Below are 15,557 nucleotides of genomic sequence, written 5' to 3' on the forward strand. Positions count from 1 at the left end.
AACTTGAAGTCAGAAATCTGATTCTTCCACCTACCTATCGTAAAAAAATGCAATTACAAATAAATATATGATAAAAAAAATAATTAGAATCTCAAGAAATGATTCAAATGAATCCATAAGTATATAATGCCGTACCGGTATCATTTTGTTTATGAATACAACATGTATGAATGATTGGCTCAATGATCACAATCATATCGGATCCGGAACCATATGTGCCTTTTGGTTATAATAAAAAAGTCTGGATATGAATAGTTCGAAAGTAAAATAATTGATCAAATCTTTCAAGATTCAAAATTCTCTCTAATTGGCAATTTTATTTTAGATTAGATTTGTTTTCTTTCTAGAAATATATTTGAGATTATAATTTAATAGAAATTTCCAATTTACCTCTCACTTAAGGACAACTATTAACGATAATAGGAAGCTTTCTGGTTTGATGCAATTAATATATCCAACCTATTAAATAATGTAGAATTACATCTCAAAACCAACTAAAAATGAAAGGAATAAACAATATATCTTATAAAAATGTGAGATCCTATGATCTTTCTAAGTAGGATCCTCAATACAACACGTACTATTCTGGATAATCAAAATTTATATGATACATTGATCCAATATAATCAAACATGACATATGATCCAATTAATTTAAAATGAAATGAAAGGAAGTTAATTAACAGAAAATTATTATGGGTAATTGCTGATAATTTACATTTAAGAAAAGTCATGAAAACTAAAGCATCTAAACTAATGAAGTTCCTTACACTAATTTCCAAATGAAAAAAGGTGCAAAGTTTAGATGGAAAGAACTAAACACTACTGCAAATACACAGAAACGCGTATCTAAATAATAGAGGGAAAAATATCAAAGGTATATAAAGATAGAGATTGGGTTTTTGACGTTAACTTGTTCTGGTAATTATTCATTGAAGACCATGAAAGCGAAAGGGTCAATTTGCATCTGAAGATCATATTCATGCCAGCGTTTGTTTTTTGTTCATATTGCCTTTTCCCTTTTCCTTTTCCTTTTTTCTTTTTCAATTAATTCCAATTTCTGCAATACTCTGTAAAGCTGGCCTCCATTGACTTCCACCACCATAATGCCTTCCCATGCCTCTCTGTCCTCCTCCGCCTCTTCCTCCGCCGCTGCTTCCGGCGTCGCTACGTCCACCGTCCTGCTCCGGCTGACCATATTGATGATAGAAGATTATTTTAGCATCATGTTTTGATTTGACCCCAAAGATGAAAAAGTAGGAATGTTCACGTTCATTTGAAGATATTGGGTTTTAGACTTTGCAAAAGAGAAATCAAATAAATATCTTTCAACTTTATGATTATGATCAAAGAAAAGGCCATGTTATTTACATTTTTTTTTAAAAAGAGGGAAAAAGAAAGTGTTCTTTTGAAAAGATCCCAACAGCAAAAAAGTTTCAAAAGACGTCTTGTGTTTAACTTTTCACGTGTTTAATATTTGACAACTACTCAAAATAGTTTGTATCGTCAAAGTGTATTTTAAATGGTTATTACTAAAGAATTTAAATAAAAATAATTTTTAATCATACCGAAAGACTTTAAATTTAAATGTTTAAATTGTTGTTGAAGTGGGAAATGGAACTCAAATTCAAAATGAGTTAATTTCAATATACAGGCAAAGCCGCATTATAATTTGGTCCCTTGAATGATTAATTCAACTTTTAAGTTAAGCAAACTGTTTTTTTTTTCTTTTTCTTTTTCTTTTTCTAAATCCACAAGACACAGCATGCAGGGAATGCTTGCAAAAGCTGATTAAAATTTTCCGCTTTATTTATTTATTTTCTTTTACTTAATTTATAATGGGGTTGAATTTTAAAATAAAATTAAATACATCTGCGGTATACAGTTCTACTTCAATTCCTGACAAGATTCATGAAGTGACCCATAAAAAGCCTTTCTCCCTCGATATCCGTGGCCTTAAATTTCAAACCAATTTCAGATGCTTCTTTATTCAGAAAAACAACTTTTTGTTTTTTCTTTTATTTCTTGGCTTTTAATCAGAGTGCAATCATGAAAACGAAATTCAATAAAATCGCTATATTTTCCCAACCAATGGGATTTTTTTAAAAAAAAAAAAAAGAAAAAGAAAAAAAGATCCACTTTCTGGGATTCGTAGCATGATTAAGAGTTATGGGTTTTTGATTACCTTCATGTAATTTTGGGATTTCGAATTAGCATTAGGATTTGAAGCAGAATTGTCTGAGCCCTTTATCTTCATCCCAACCGAAAGCGCTCCTCCCTCTTTCAGCAACTTCCCTAATTTCACACATTTCTTTGCAGCAAACTCCTTCAGTACATCTGAAAGAGGGAAAAAAAATCCAATTTTAGACCGGAAAAAATTTGACCCAAGGGATAAAGAAAAATAATAATAAGATATACATTTACAGTTAGCAAATAGGTCTAATAACCAGAAAAAATAGCAGGACACAATCCGCACAAAGAATGAAAAAAGATTTGGGTGTAGTTTAGCCTAGAACATAATAAAAATCTGTCATGTGTCAATTTTTTATATAAAACATTTGATTTTGTTTTTCCTATGTATGAAAAAGGGGATGCTGCTACGTCCAGTATTTGTCCTAAAAAATATTCTTTCAACTTGAAGTTAGAGATTCATCGTTCTCTCCTCTTTCTTATTATATAAAAATTATAATAACTATGATATCTAAGTTCAAAATACAGTTATTTATTTATTTTTAAAATTATAATTCATAGCTAAAATATGAATAGTTCTAGTTCTATAAACTTCAATTCATAAGTTCAAAGGAAAAAAATAAAGAAATACGATCATGTTATAATAATCCAAAAAAAAAAAAAAAAAAACCTTCGAATGTGATGAGGCGATAGACGTGGCCGATGAGAAGCGTGTCATCGGGGCGGAGGAGCTTGAGCTGCTTGATTGGGGTTCCATTTTCGGTTTTCGTAGTAGAGGAGGTGAGAAGGAGAGCAACGTAATGGCCTGGGTTAGAGTTCATGATCTCGTGTGCACTTACGGACCAATAAATCCTCTCGATCTTTTGATTCCCAGGGTGCTGAATCACCACCGTCGCTGCTTCCGCCGCCTGACAGTTTCCCATTCTTTCAACTCAGCAAAATTCCAACTGCGCGTGTGCGTCGCGTGCGTTGTTGTTGGGAGTGGCTTAATTTTTGGAAGTAAGGCTAGTTTTAAGCTACAAAATCAGAGACTACACACGAGCGAGATTAATGATATATATTGTGAGTAAATGAGTCTGACGCCTTCTTTGATTGCTCTCTCCACGATGCACGTCAAGAATCTCTACTCTGAACAAAGGACGTGACGTTTTCCAGATCACTCTAAACGATTAAAGCACCAACAACAATAAGAAGAAAAGGTATACGATACAAACGAAGATAGATAAATAAATTTCCCCCAATTCTCTCTTTTTCCTCTTTTTTTCAAATTCTTAAAATTTTGAGAGAAGGTAAAGAATGGAATGAAGTTGGTGAGTTGGGTAATGGGTACTTATAATGGATCAGAAGGAACGTAATATTGGAGTACGAACTGAAAGCTCCATCTGCTCGAAACGTGTAAGATCTGCAAAACCCAACTGGGTCCTTACAAGATAGGGGTGGCCCCCTCTATTATTTTTTTAATATGCAATATCTCATCCCTAAACATAACCGCAATGGTAAAAAATTAGAAGAAAATAAACATAAATTTTTACAAAGTGATAAATATTTGCTCAATTTCATTTAGGAAAGAAAATTAGCGTTTTTAGAATCTATCAATTTGAAACATAAACTTTAAAAATAATAATAATAAAATATGAATTTTGTTGAGGAAAAAGGAGGTTGGAAACTTGAATTTCCATCTCCGACTGTATCTCTTTAATGCTGAGTTACTGACCTCAGGTTTCAGGGACGGTCAGAGTTGGCCCCAAGGACCGGTTTGGGCCGGGCTCTTTTTTGAAAACAAATATTTATTTCTTTTTTTTTTAGGAAAAAAAAAAGGTCCAAGTATGGGATGCTGACGTGGACAATTAATTTTGGGATGTGACTCAAACTTGACGGGAGATTCCAACCTATTCTGCCTACGCCAAAACATGTGCCTCCCTCTTTTACTTTTTACCCTCGTGAAAAATATATATATTAACCTACACACTTTTAAATTGTAGATTTAAATTTCATTTTAATTACTAATCTTTTAGAAAAAATTGCAAAAACTATCCGAATGGGTTACAATTACCTTCTCAAACGGTTAATTTGATTAATCACCCCTTGAACTATATAGTTCATTATAATTACATTCTTGACTTATTTAATTTGATTAATTGACCTTTATATAGTTTGTTAATGGTTGCAATCAAACCTCTAACGTACTCTCTTGTTAAAAAAACTCGCACAGGTGTAATGTCAGTCGAACATATTATGGTACTTAAGCTAGTACATTAAGTGTTTCAGCTAATACATTAAGTGTTTAATCCACCGAAACACTCTGAGTATTACTTATCTCTTGAGATGGAAAAACGAGACTATTTATAGAGTCCAATGTCTAACATCCGCGTGGGACATATGTAATATCACCAATGTCACTATAAATATAGTCTCCAATGTTACAGATTTCCAATCATTAGCCTTTGATATCCATTTGGTGATAAGGATCAAGTTCGACATAACTTATCCAATACTCAAGGCTTTAATTTTCTATTTATAGACACTGATACTTCTAGACATACTTATAGAATGCCCTTGAATTTGGGACCATGTGTGGGTCTGGGCCTTGCCTTAAACAGCCCCAACAAATATGGTAACTAAGTTGGACACCTTTTGGAAGTTCATAGAAATTGATATCTTTAAAAGTTGAGAATCAAAGTATAAACTTACATCAAAAAGATCATTTGTATTCTTGTTACTAATTAATTCTTAATAGTATCATTGATATATAAAGTTATATGAGAGATTCATTAAATACAATATAAAGTAAGACAACGACTAAAGTGAGATGGCACTATATAAATACAAATAATATAGGATAATTGAATATTATTATGAATATTATAATAATAAATAGATGCTCATTGCTTAGTGTCCTAAAAGCTATATGTCACCCTTGATGTTGTTCATGTGCCTTGTAATTATTTATGCTTATTGTCCATGTAAGTCCACATCCTATTTGTCACTTTTCTTATAAATAGTAGCATTTGGTGGATCTTAAAATCACACATACATTGAGTAAATTCCATACAAATTGGAGAAAATAGAGAATTTTGAGAATTTTATCATTTTTTATTTTGTTATTTTATTTTATTTTATTTATTTTAATATTATATTTTTATTACCATCCATGTTTCCATTGTGATCCTCAAATTCACAATACTTTATCAACACGAGCTCTTGTCGTTTTTCCTACTAAAAAAACATGGATCATTTTCATATGTTAGGTATTTTAAAAATGAGCAAAGAATATCTATGTCTGATAGACAATGCAACTACATATAGAAATACTTATAAGTAAAAAATCTTTTTCCAAAATACTGGAAGCAAAAGTCAAAATGATATCAGATTCTACAAACTAATCAAAGGTTTGGAAAAATAAATATTATTTTGCCTAAAGGAACAAAATTTACAATTGACAATGTATTGTTCTCTAGTCAATCAAAGAAAAATCTTCTAAGTTTTAAAGATATACGTTGCAATGTTTATCATATTGAGACTGGTAGTAAGAATAATGTGGAATATCTATATATTATACCCACTGTCTCAAATGAAAAACGTATATTGGAAGAGTTGTTTGCTTTATCTTCTGGATTATATAATACTTATATACGAGTAATTGAAACATAGCAACAATGAACCTGAAGTTCATGAATCCAGACATATTTACAATTTGGCATGATTGATTAGGTCATTCAAGATCTATAATGATGAAAAGAATTGTTAAGAATTCAAAAGGACATCCATTGAAGAGCCAGAAGATTCTTCAATCTAATGAATTATTATGTGATGCTTCCTCTCAAGGAAAATTGATAATTAGACCGCTAAAGTGGGGACTGAACACCTGCATTTTTAGAACGAATTAATGGTGATATGTGTGGACCTATTAACCCACCAAGGACCATTTAGATATTTTATGGTATTAATAGATGCATCCAGTAGATGGTCACACATGTGCTTATTATCAAGTCAAAATCTTGCATTTGCAAGATTACTTGCTCAAATAATTAAGTTAAGAGCACAATTTTCTGATTATACAATTAAGACCGTCTTGATAATGTTGGTGAATTTACATCTCAAGTTTTTTTTTATAATTATTGTATATCAATTAGGAGTGTTGAACATCTTGTAACTCATGTTCATATATAAAATGCTTTAGCAGAATCATTAATAAAACGTTTGCAATTAATTGGAAGACCATTACTTATGTGAGCTAAGCTTCCTTCATCTGTATGAGGACATGTATTTTGCATGCAACGTCACTTGTACGCATTAGATCAGTAGTTTATCATAAATACTTGTCATTATAATTAGTTTATGGTCATGAGCCAAATATTTCCCATCTGAGAATTTTTGGATGTGCAGTATATGTTCTAATTGCGTCACCACGACGCACTAAGATGGGTTATCAAAGGAGGTTAAGAATATATGTTGGATATGATTTTTCATCAATTATTAAATATCTTGAACCCCTGATGGATGATGTCTTTACTGCACGATTTACCGATTGTCATTTCAATGAGACAAATTTTCCAACATTAGGGAAAGAAATTAAGAAATTAGAAAAAGAAATTACATGGAATGTATCGTTATTGTCTCATTTAGATCCCCCTACAGATCATTGTAAACTTAAAGTTCAGAAAATAATTCATTTGCAAAATATAGTAAATCAATTACCAGATGCATTTAAAAATGCAAGGAAAGTAACTAAGTCACATATACCAGCTGCAAATGTTCCATAAAAAGTTGATATCTCAATACAATAAATTGTCATTAATGAGTCTAGAACACGTCAGAAGCGTGTTAGATTAGCGGGTTCCAAAGATAAAAATCCTCGAAAATGAAAAATAATTAATAGTGAAAAAGACTTGGTTGAGGATGTAAATACTCATGAAGAAATCCTCGACATGACTAGTGAGAAAGGTGAAATACCTAAAGATAATAATGAGATTTCAATAAACTATGTCATGTCAGAAAAAAGATGGAAGCGTATTAATGTAATTATTGACAACATTTTTGTGTATAATATTACTTTTGATATTATATCTGAAAATGAGGATCCTGAACCAAAATCTGTTGAAGAATGTCGACATAGAAAAGATTGGCTTCAGTGGAAATAAGCAATCGAGGCAGAATTAAATTCAATTTCAAAACGTTAGGTTTTTGGACCAGTAGTCCAAACACCAGAAGGTGTTAAACCTGTGGGATACAAATTGGTATTTGTAAAGGAAAAGAAATGAAAATAATGAGGTCACAAGATATAAAGCAAGACTAGTTGCATAAAATTTTTCACAGTGACCTGGTATTGATTATGAAGAGAACATATTCTCCAGTGGTGGATGTAATGATACTAAGATATTTACTTGGCTTGACTGTGCATAAAAGTTTGGATATGTATCTTACGGATATAGTCACAACATATTTATATGGATCTCTTGATAATGATATTTATATGAGAATCCCATAAGGGTTTAAGGTACCTAAAACATATACATCAAATTCCCGGGAATGGTATTCAATAAAGTTACAGAGATCACTATATGGATTGAAACAATCAGGACAGATATGGTACAATCGCCTAAGTGGATATTTATTGAAAGAAGAATATCAAAATAATCCAATATGTTTGTGTATTTTTATAAAGAAATCACAATCAGAATTTGCTATTAAAACTGTATATATTGATGACTTGAATATAATTGGAACTTTTGAAGAGATTTCAAAGGCAATAGAATATCTTAAGAAAGAATATGAGATGAAAGATCTTGAAAAAACAACTTTTACATTGGCTTTCAAATTGAGCGTTTAGCAGATGAAATATTTATTCATCATTCAACTTATATAGGAAAAATTTTGAAAAGATTTTATATAGACAAAGCACATCCATTAAATATTGTAATGGAAGTCTGTTCATTGGATATAAAAAAAGATATATTTCGACCTCAAGAAGATAATGAAGAACTTCTTTGTCCTGAAGTACCATATCTTAATGCAATTGGTGCACTTATGTATCTTGCTAATAATACAAGACCAGATATTGCATTTTCAGTAAATTTATTAGCTAGATTTAGTTCTTCTTCTACAAAAAGACATTGGAACGAAATTAAGTGTATACTCTGTTATCTCCGAGGAACAATAGATATGGGTTTATTTTATTCAAATAAATCAAATTTTGTTGGTTATGCAGATTCTGGATATTTATATGATTCACATAAAGCTAGATCTCAAACAGGTTATCTATTCACATGTGGAGGAATTACTATATCATGACGATCGGTGAAACAGACTATGATAGCCACTTCCTCAATCATGTTGAAATTCTTGCAATTCATGAGGCTAGTCGAGAATGTGTATGGCTAAGGTCAATGACTCAACACATTCGTGAAACATGTGGCTTGTCTTCTAATAAAAATCTTCCAGCAATATTATACGAAAACAACAAAACTTGCATAGCCTAAATCAAAGAAGGATATATTGATGGAGATAGAACAAAGCATGTTTCACCGAAGCTTTTTTACACTCATGATCTTGAAGAAAATAGCGACATCACTATACAACAAATTTGTTCGAAGGATAATCTGCAGCAGACTTATTTATAAAGGTATTACCAACCGCAACTTTTAAAAAATTGGTGTATAACATTGGAATACAACGACTTAAAGATATTAAGTGATGTTTTCATGAAGGGGAGTAAATATATTGTATTCTTTTAGGAGTATATATTATATGAAATATGTACTTTTTTTTCCTTCACTGAGATTTTTTCCCATTGGGTTTTTCCTAGTAAGGTTTTAACAAGATATATCTCATATATATATATGAGCATCTAAGGGGGAGTATTATGAATATTATAATAATAAGTAGATGCCCATTGGTTAGTGTCCCAAAAGCCATGTGTCACCCTTCATGTTGTTCATGTGCCTTGTTCATGCTTGGAGTCTATGTAAGTCCATATCTTACTTGCCACTTTGCATATAAATAGTGACATTTGATAGATCTTAAAATCACACACATTAGACAAATTTCATACAAATTGTAGAAAGTGGAGAAATTTGAGAATTTTTTCATTTCTCATTTCTCATTTTGTTATTTTATTTTATTTTTTTATTTATATATTATGTTTTATTTTTTAATATTTATTTATTTTAATATTATATTTTATTACCATCCGTATTCCCATTGTATTCCTAAAATTCACAACAAATATTAGATAATTTTAGTATATCAAATATTATTGCATGTTATTGGAAAAACGGATCTACAAGTAACAATCGTTTATGTGTCCCACTACGAAAGGCTTTGAATAGTACATTCTTTTTTCGTTTGTTGGGAAAATTCCAAACTTATTTAAAGGGATGGAGAAAGAGAGAGAAAATTTGACAAGAGGAGCTGAATCATAGTTTACATTAAAATGAATGGGATCCATTTCTCATCATTTAAGCCTTAACGATTAATACAATCTTAGATATTACTGACTTTTCAACGCTTGTAATCATATGCCAAATAAGATTTCGGATGGGCATGGTATGGCCAAAACTATTCGGACTATAAATGTTGATATATAAAATATTTTAATTACAAGAGCCACTGTTTTGTAACTATATGAAAAAACACAGCTAATTAACAGTTGTGGATCACACTCACACATATGTATACATATATAAAGACCTTTTCCTTTGCCAAAAAAAAAAAATCAATATTTATTTCGAAGTACTATATAAAATCATTTATATGCAAGGAATCAAATAAGTAATATAAGAAAATTTTTGTAAAGTAGACGTTGCTCAACAGGCATACAAGTGTATTAATAATCATGAGACGTGCGTGTGTCAAGAAAATTTAGTGTCTATGCAGAAGTTGTTAGCATAAATTCTTAATATCTATGTTGAATAGATAAACCCTAATTGAACTAGGAATAAGCTTTTACCCATTAAGTTCATCTTCAATTAGGAATCTAGGGCCTTAATTAATTACATCACATAATAGGGTCCAATCTAATAAAATGACCCAATATGATAAATTATTAATCCACATACATAGCCCATACTTTAATTAAACATATTATTATTTAAATATGTCTAACAATCTCCCATTTGGGCTATGTATGTGCACCTGATATAATTAAACTACATAAACCTTAAGCGTGCATAAACAGGTTATTTCAATAATAGAATTTCCATTTAGTTCAATCTGGTCCATATCCTGTATTAGCATGGAATCAAGGTGACTTTCGTCACTATCCTTGTAACTAAACCTTTCTTAATCACCAATCTCAATACATTCAATGACATAGATCAAGTATGGATGGATATCATGGAAACTACATGCAAAATGACCTAGATCATGCCTGTTTTCAACTGGTCCAGATTCCTTAATGAGATCATTCTAAAAAAACTTTATGCTAAACTGTATGCATGATAAACGAGTTTAGATAATAAAACATACACCATCAACTTTATTATATATAGAAAATAAACAAAATAAGGTCAAAGAACGTCTTCAATAACAAACTCTCACTAAACCATGGAATAAAAAAGTGACTATCACCCATATGAGCAACATGCTCATGAAAAACTTTAGGTGGTAAACCTTTAGTCAATGGATCTGCCACCATAGAGTTTATTCCGGTGTGTTCTATCGAAATTTGACCATTCTGAACTCTTTCTTTAACAACCAGAAACTTCATGTCTACATGCTTTGACTTCATTGCTTCTGTTATTGTTGGAATATATCACTATTGATTTATTGTCACAAAATAATTTTAGTGGTCTTTCTATGCCAACCACTATCTGTAACCCAGTGACAACATTTCGCAACCATATTCCATGATTGGATGTCTCATAACATGCAATAAACTCCGCAACCATGGTAGAAAAAGCCATAAGTGTATGTTTAATACTTTTTCGAGATACAGCTCCTCCAGCCAACATGAAGATATAGCCTGAAGTGGATCACAAAGTGTTTTGACATCCAGCATAATCAGAATCAGAATACCCAATGATCTCCAAAACTTCTAATCTCCGATAAGTGAGCATATAATCTTTTGTTCTCTGTAAATACCTTATAACCCGTTTGGCTGCTTTTCAATGATCCATCCCTGGTTTACTTAAATATCTGCCTAACACTCCAACTATGAACGCAATATCTGGACGGTACATACTTGAGCATATATTAGACTTCCAATGGTCGATGCATAGGGTACGCATTGGTTACCATGGGCAAAATAGTGGTACAATACCACAACTCATTCGGCAACCAAACAAAGACCGTTTGAAGTGGTATATGGGCGCCCACGACCTCACATTACGTCCTCGTCCTATACTCATGAATCCGTCCAACAAAGTGCATCAAGTTGATTGCGACTTACGTTAGGGATTGTGTTTTGCAACTTTGAAAGGATAATTTGCATGGAGCTCTGGCCCAGACAAGAAGCAGATAAATATCGATCTAAACGAGAATTTTCTGTGGGACATGGAAGAGTTCAAGGTTGTCCGTGCCCTGAAAGAGAAAAAGATCACCATCAATAAGAAAGGAAAGCAAGTTTAGCACATTTCTATACTTGGGGTTGTAGGTTGCCCTGGCATTCTTTAGACCAAATGGCATCACCTTGAAACCTTCTGCATCTCTTTAGTCCCGAGTGTGGTCTGGGGCATTGACCTAAATGAAATTTATCACCTATAGCGATCGAGGTATCTCCTGGTGCATAATCTTTCATGCCAAATCTACTCAAAATCTTTTCAATGTAGTTCTTTTGTGACAATCTCAAAATACCTTGAGATTGATCTCGCAGTATTTCAATTTTTAATACAAAAGAAGCATCTTCAAGATCATCTTAAAATTCCTTTTGAGAAATCTCTTAGTGTCATGCAATAAACCTACATCATTACTAGCTATGAGTATATCATCGACATATAACACCAGAAAGATTGATTTACTCCCACTGAACTTGTGATATGCACAATCTTCCACTATATTCACCTCAAAACCAAACGAGGTTATCACTTCATGGAATTTATGATACCATTGACGAGAGGCTTGCTTGAGACTGTAGATGGATTTCTTTAATTTGCACACCATCGACTTTGAATTACCTGACACAAAGTTTTCTGGTTGCACCATATAAATCGTCTCATCAATGTTCCCATTGAGAAACACAATTTTTACATCCATTTGGTGTAGCTCTAAATCAAAGTGAGCTACAGTGCCATGATTACCCTAAAAGAGCCTTTCGATGAAATTGGAGAGAAAGTCTCTTTGTAATCAATGTCTTCCTTTTAAGTAAAATCCTTTGCAACAAGACAAGCCTTATATCTTTCGATATTGCCATGTGAATCCCTTTTGGTTTTAAATATCCCTTTACAACCTATGGGTTTCACTTCCGAGGCCAGTTTGACGAGTTCCCAAACGTCATTGTCTTTTATGTATTTTATTTCCTCTTCCATAGCACTTATCCACTTTTGAGACTTAGAACTTTGTAAAGCTTGTTGGAAGTTAATTGGATCATATTCCATTACGCCCACATCATCCAGATGTTCTTGAAGAAACACAATATAATCATCTGGAATTGTACTTCTTCTCTCTCTAGTAGATCTTCTTAGTGGCACTTCTTGAGGTTGTTGAGTTTGAACTTCAAGTCCAAAAATGGAGACTTCAATGTTGTCTTGTTCTATAATTGGTTCAATAATGAAATTAGAATTGGAGCCTGGACATCATTTATAATACATGAGGAAAAGAAACCAATTATGTAATCTTAACTCACCCTCCCCCCCTCCCCCAAACACAACATCCTCAAGGAATCTAGCATTTCCTATCTCAAACAATGATCTAGAAACCTTAAGAGCACTCAGAATACCCAATAAAATAGCAGCTAATAGTTCTTGAGTCTAATTTTCTTTCATTAGGCCTATAAGGCCTAGCCTCAGCTGGACAACCCCAGATGTGAAGAGGCCTAATACTAGGCTTCTTTCCTATCCACAACTCATAGGGGGTTTTGGCTATTGCTTTACTAGGTACCCTATCAAGGATATATGTTGCAGTCTTTAGTGCCTCACCCCAGAGGGATTATGGTAGAGAAGAATGACTAATCATACTTCTTACCAAATCCTTAAGTATTGTATTTCGACTTTCCGCTACACCATTCATGATGGGTTTGCCCGGCATAGTGTATTGTGGGACGATTCCACATTCCTCTAGGTATTTGACAAAGGGCTCTGGACGTTGTTCACCTGATCCATCATATCTACCGTAATATTCACCATCACGATTAGATTTGACAACCTTAATTTTTCTTCCAAGTTGAAGTTCAATTTCAGCTTTGAAAGACTTGAAAACGTCCAAGGATTGAGACTTCTCATTAATTAAGTATAGGTACCCATATCTTGAATAGTCATCTATGAACGTAATAAAATATTGTTGTCCATTCCAAGAGGTCGTAGGGAATGGACCACAAATGTCTGTATGTATTATTTCTAAGATGTTTGAGCATCTGTTGGCACCTAATTTTCTTATGTTTGCTTGTTTTTCCTTAATACATTCCACACAAACATTGAAGTTCCTTAAATCAAAGGAATCAAGAATTCCATCTGACACAAGTCTCTATATTCTCTGTTTAGAGATGTGACCTAAACACTTGTACCATAACATAGTGAAATTCTCATTTAATTTACGCTTTGTACCACGTGAATTAGATAACAAGATCTTGTTAAATGAAGTAAAAGAGTCAAGCATATATAGACTATCAATTAAAGAACGGGTACCAATAAGCTTAAAATCTTGAAAAAAACTAACTTTATTATTTCCAAAAGAACAAGAAAAACCAAATTTGTCCAAACTGGAAATAGAAACTAAATTTCGTCTAAATGACGGTATGACAAAAGTCTCATTCAAATCCAAATAACATCCAATTTTTAAAAGTAATCTAAAATTTCCAATAGCTTCAACTAGAATTGCTTTTCCATTGCCCACATAGATGAATCTTTCAGCATCATTTGGCGGTTGACTCCACAGGCAACCTTGCATTGATATACTTATGTGAGTAGTAGCACCAGAATCTAGCCACCAAGTATCTGTAGGTACAGAAGCTAAGTAAACTTCAGAACAAACCAAAGTAAGAAGTTTACTCTTTTTCACACGCCACTTGGCATACTTGGGACAATCTTTCTTGAAGTGATCTTTTCTTTTGCAGAAAAAACAAGGATTTCAATAGCTTGTTTCTTGTTTTTATTCTGCTGAGATGTCCCTTCTACAGCATCCACAAATTTCCTTTTCTTCTTATAACGAGAGCATGTTGTCAAATGAGCACTTTTTGTCCTTTCTCTCTTAATCCTATCTTTTTCTTGCACACATTGTGAGATAAGCTCATTAATACTCCATTTATCCTTTTGAGTATTATAGCTTATCTTAAATTGAGTGAATTGTATAGGAAGAGAGATAAGTACCAGATGCACGAGTAAATTTTCATTTATCTTGATATCAAGTGTCTTTAATTTACCTGTGAGATTGGACATTTCTATAATATATTCCCTTATGTTTCCATTGCCCTTATACCTCATAGAAGTTAAAGAAGTCAAAAGACTACTTTTTTCCCCTTTCTCGTTTTTTGCAACATATTTCTCAATTTGAGCATGGAACTTATCGGCATTTTCACTTTCCGTGATAGAGCCTCGAAAAGATTCCAAAATGGAATGTAGACACTTGCGATTTGACCGTTCCCATTTCTCTATATTAGCCTATTTGGTTGTTCCTTAGTAGAAGTAGGTTTATCGGTTCTTAATGCAAGGTTCAAATCCATACACCCAAGAAGTATCTCTAGGCTTTCCTTCCAAATCTTGAAGTTCGACCCATTGAACTTAGGGATTGAACTCAAATTTCCACATATTTGAGTAAGACCAACTGAAACAATAAACAACAAAACATATGCTCACAATTAAAATATAACAAAATAATCCCACATATGTGGTGGACCCCTTTAACAAGATACCTAACACAACATTGATGTCCAACCTTTGGGCAAAAGCAACTGTAAATGGTGCTCTCAACGTAGTAATCAAAGTACTAACAATTACTTTTTTTGGACAGACTATTTTTCACATGAGCAATCCTTATAATTGTCACACACTCATTACCACATGCATACCTATAATTTGACTAAATAATTATCTTCTTTTGGGCTAATAATTATCCGCATAAATTCATGAATATGCATATCTTATATTTTAGAATTAAATTAATTTAGATAAATATTATTTTGACCAATTCAATCGAAAATATAAGACACATAATATAATAATATTATTGTATAAAAATAAAGGAGGAAAAATACCAAATAACCTTTACCAGTATTCACTT

General features: G+C 32.4%; 1 protein-coding gene across 1 annotated transcript; it reads right to left on the reverse strand.

Annotated features, from left to right (window-relative positions):
* Window positions 1-674: 674 nt before the first annotated feature.
* On the reverse strand, window positions 675-3,621 carry LOC120074768 (DUF4228 domain protein). Its single transcript, XM_039028009.2, has 3 exons — window positions 2,860-3,621; window positions 2,185-2,336; window positions 675-1,189 (listed from the first exon to the last, which is right to left on the reverse strand). Exons 1-3 carry the CDS (start codon window positions 3,110-3,112, stop codon window positions 1,043-1,045), a joined length of 552 nt encoding a protein of 183 aa, XP_038883937.1. The 5' UTR covers window positions 3,113-3,621; the 3' UTR covers window positions 675-1,042.
* Window positions 3,622-15,557: the final 11,936 nt, after the last annotated feature.

Source organism: Benincasa hispida, chromosome 3 (genome assembly GCF_027475165.1).
Source record: "Benincasa hispida cultivar pf3 chromosome 3, pf3_genome.v1.1, whole genome shotgun sequence".
NCBI lineage: Eukaryota > Viridiplantae > Streptophyta > Magnoliopsida > Cucurbitales > Cucurbitaceae > Benincasa > Benincasa hispida.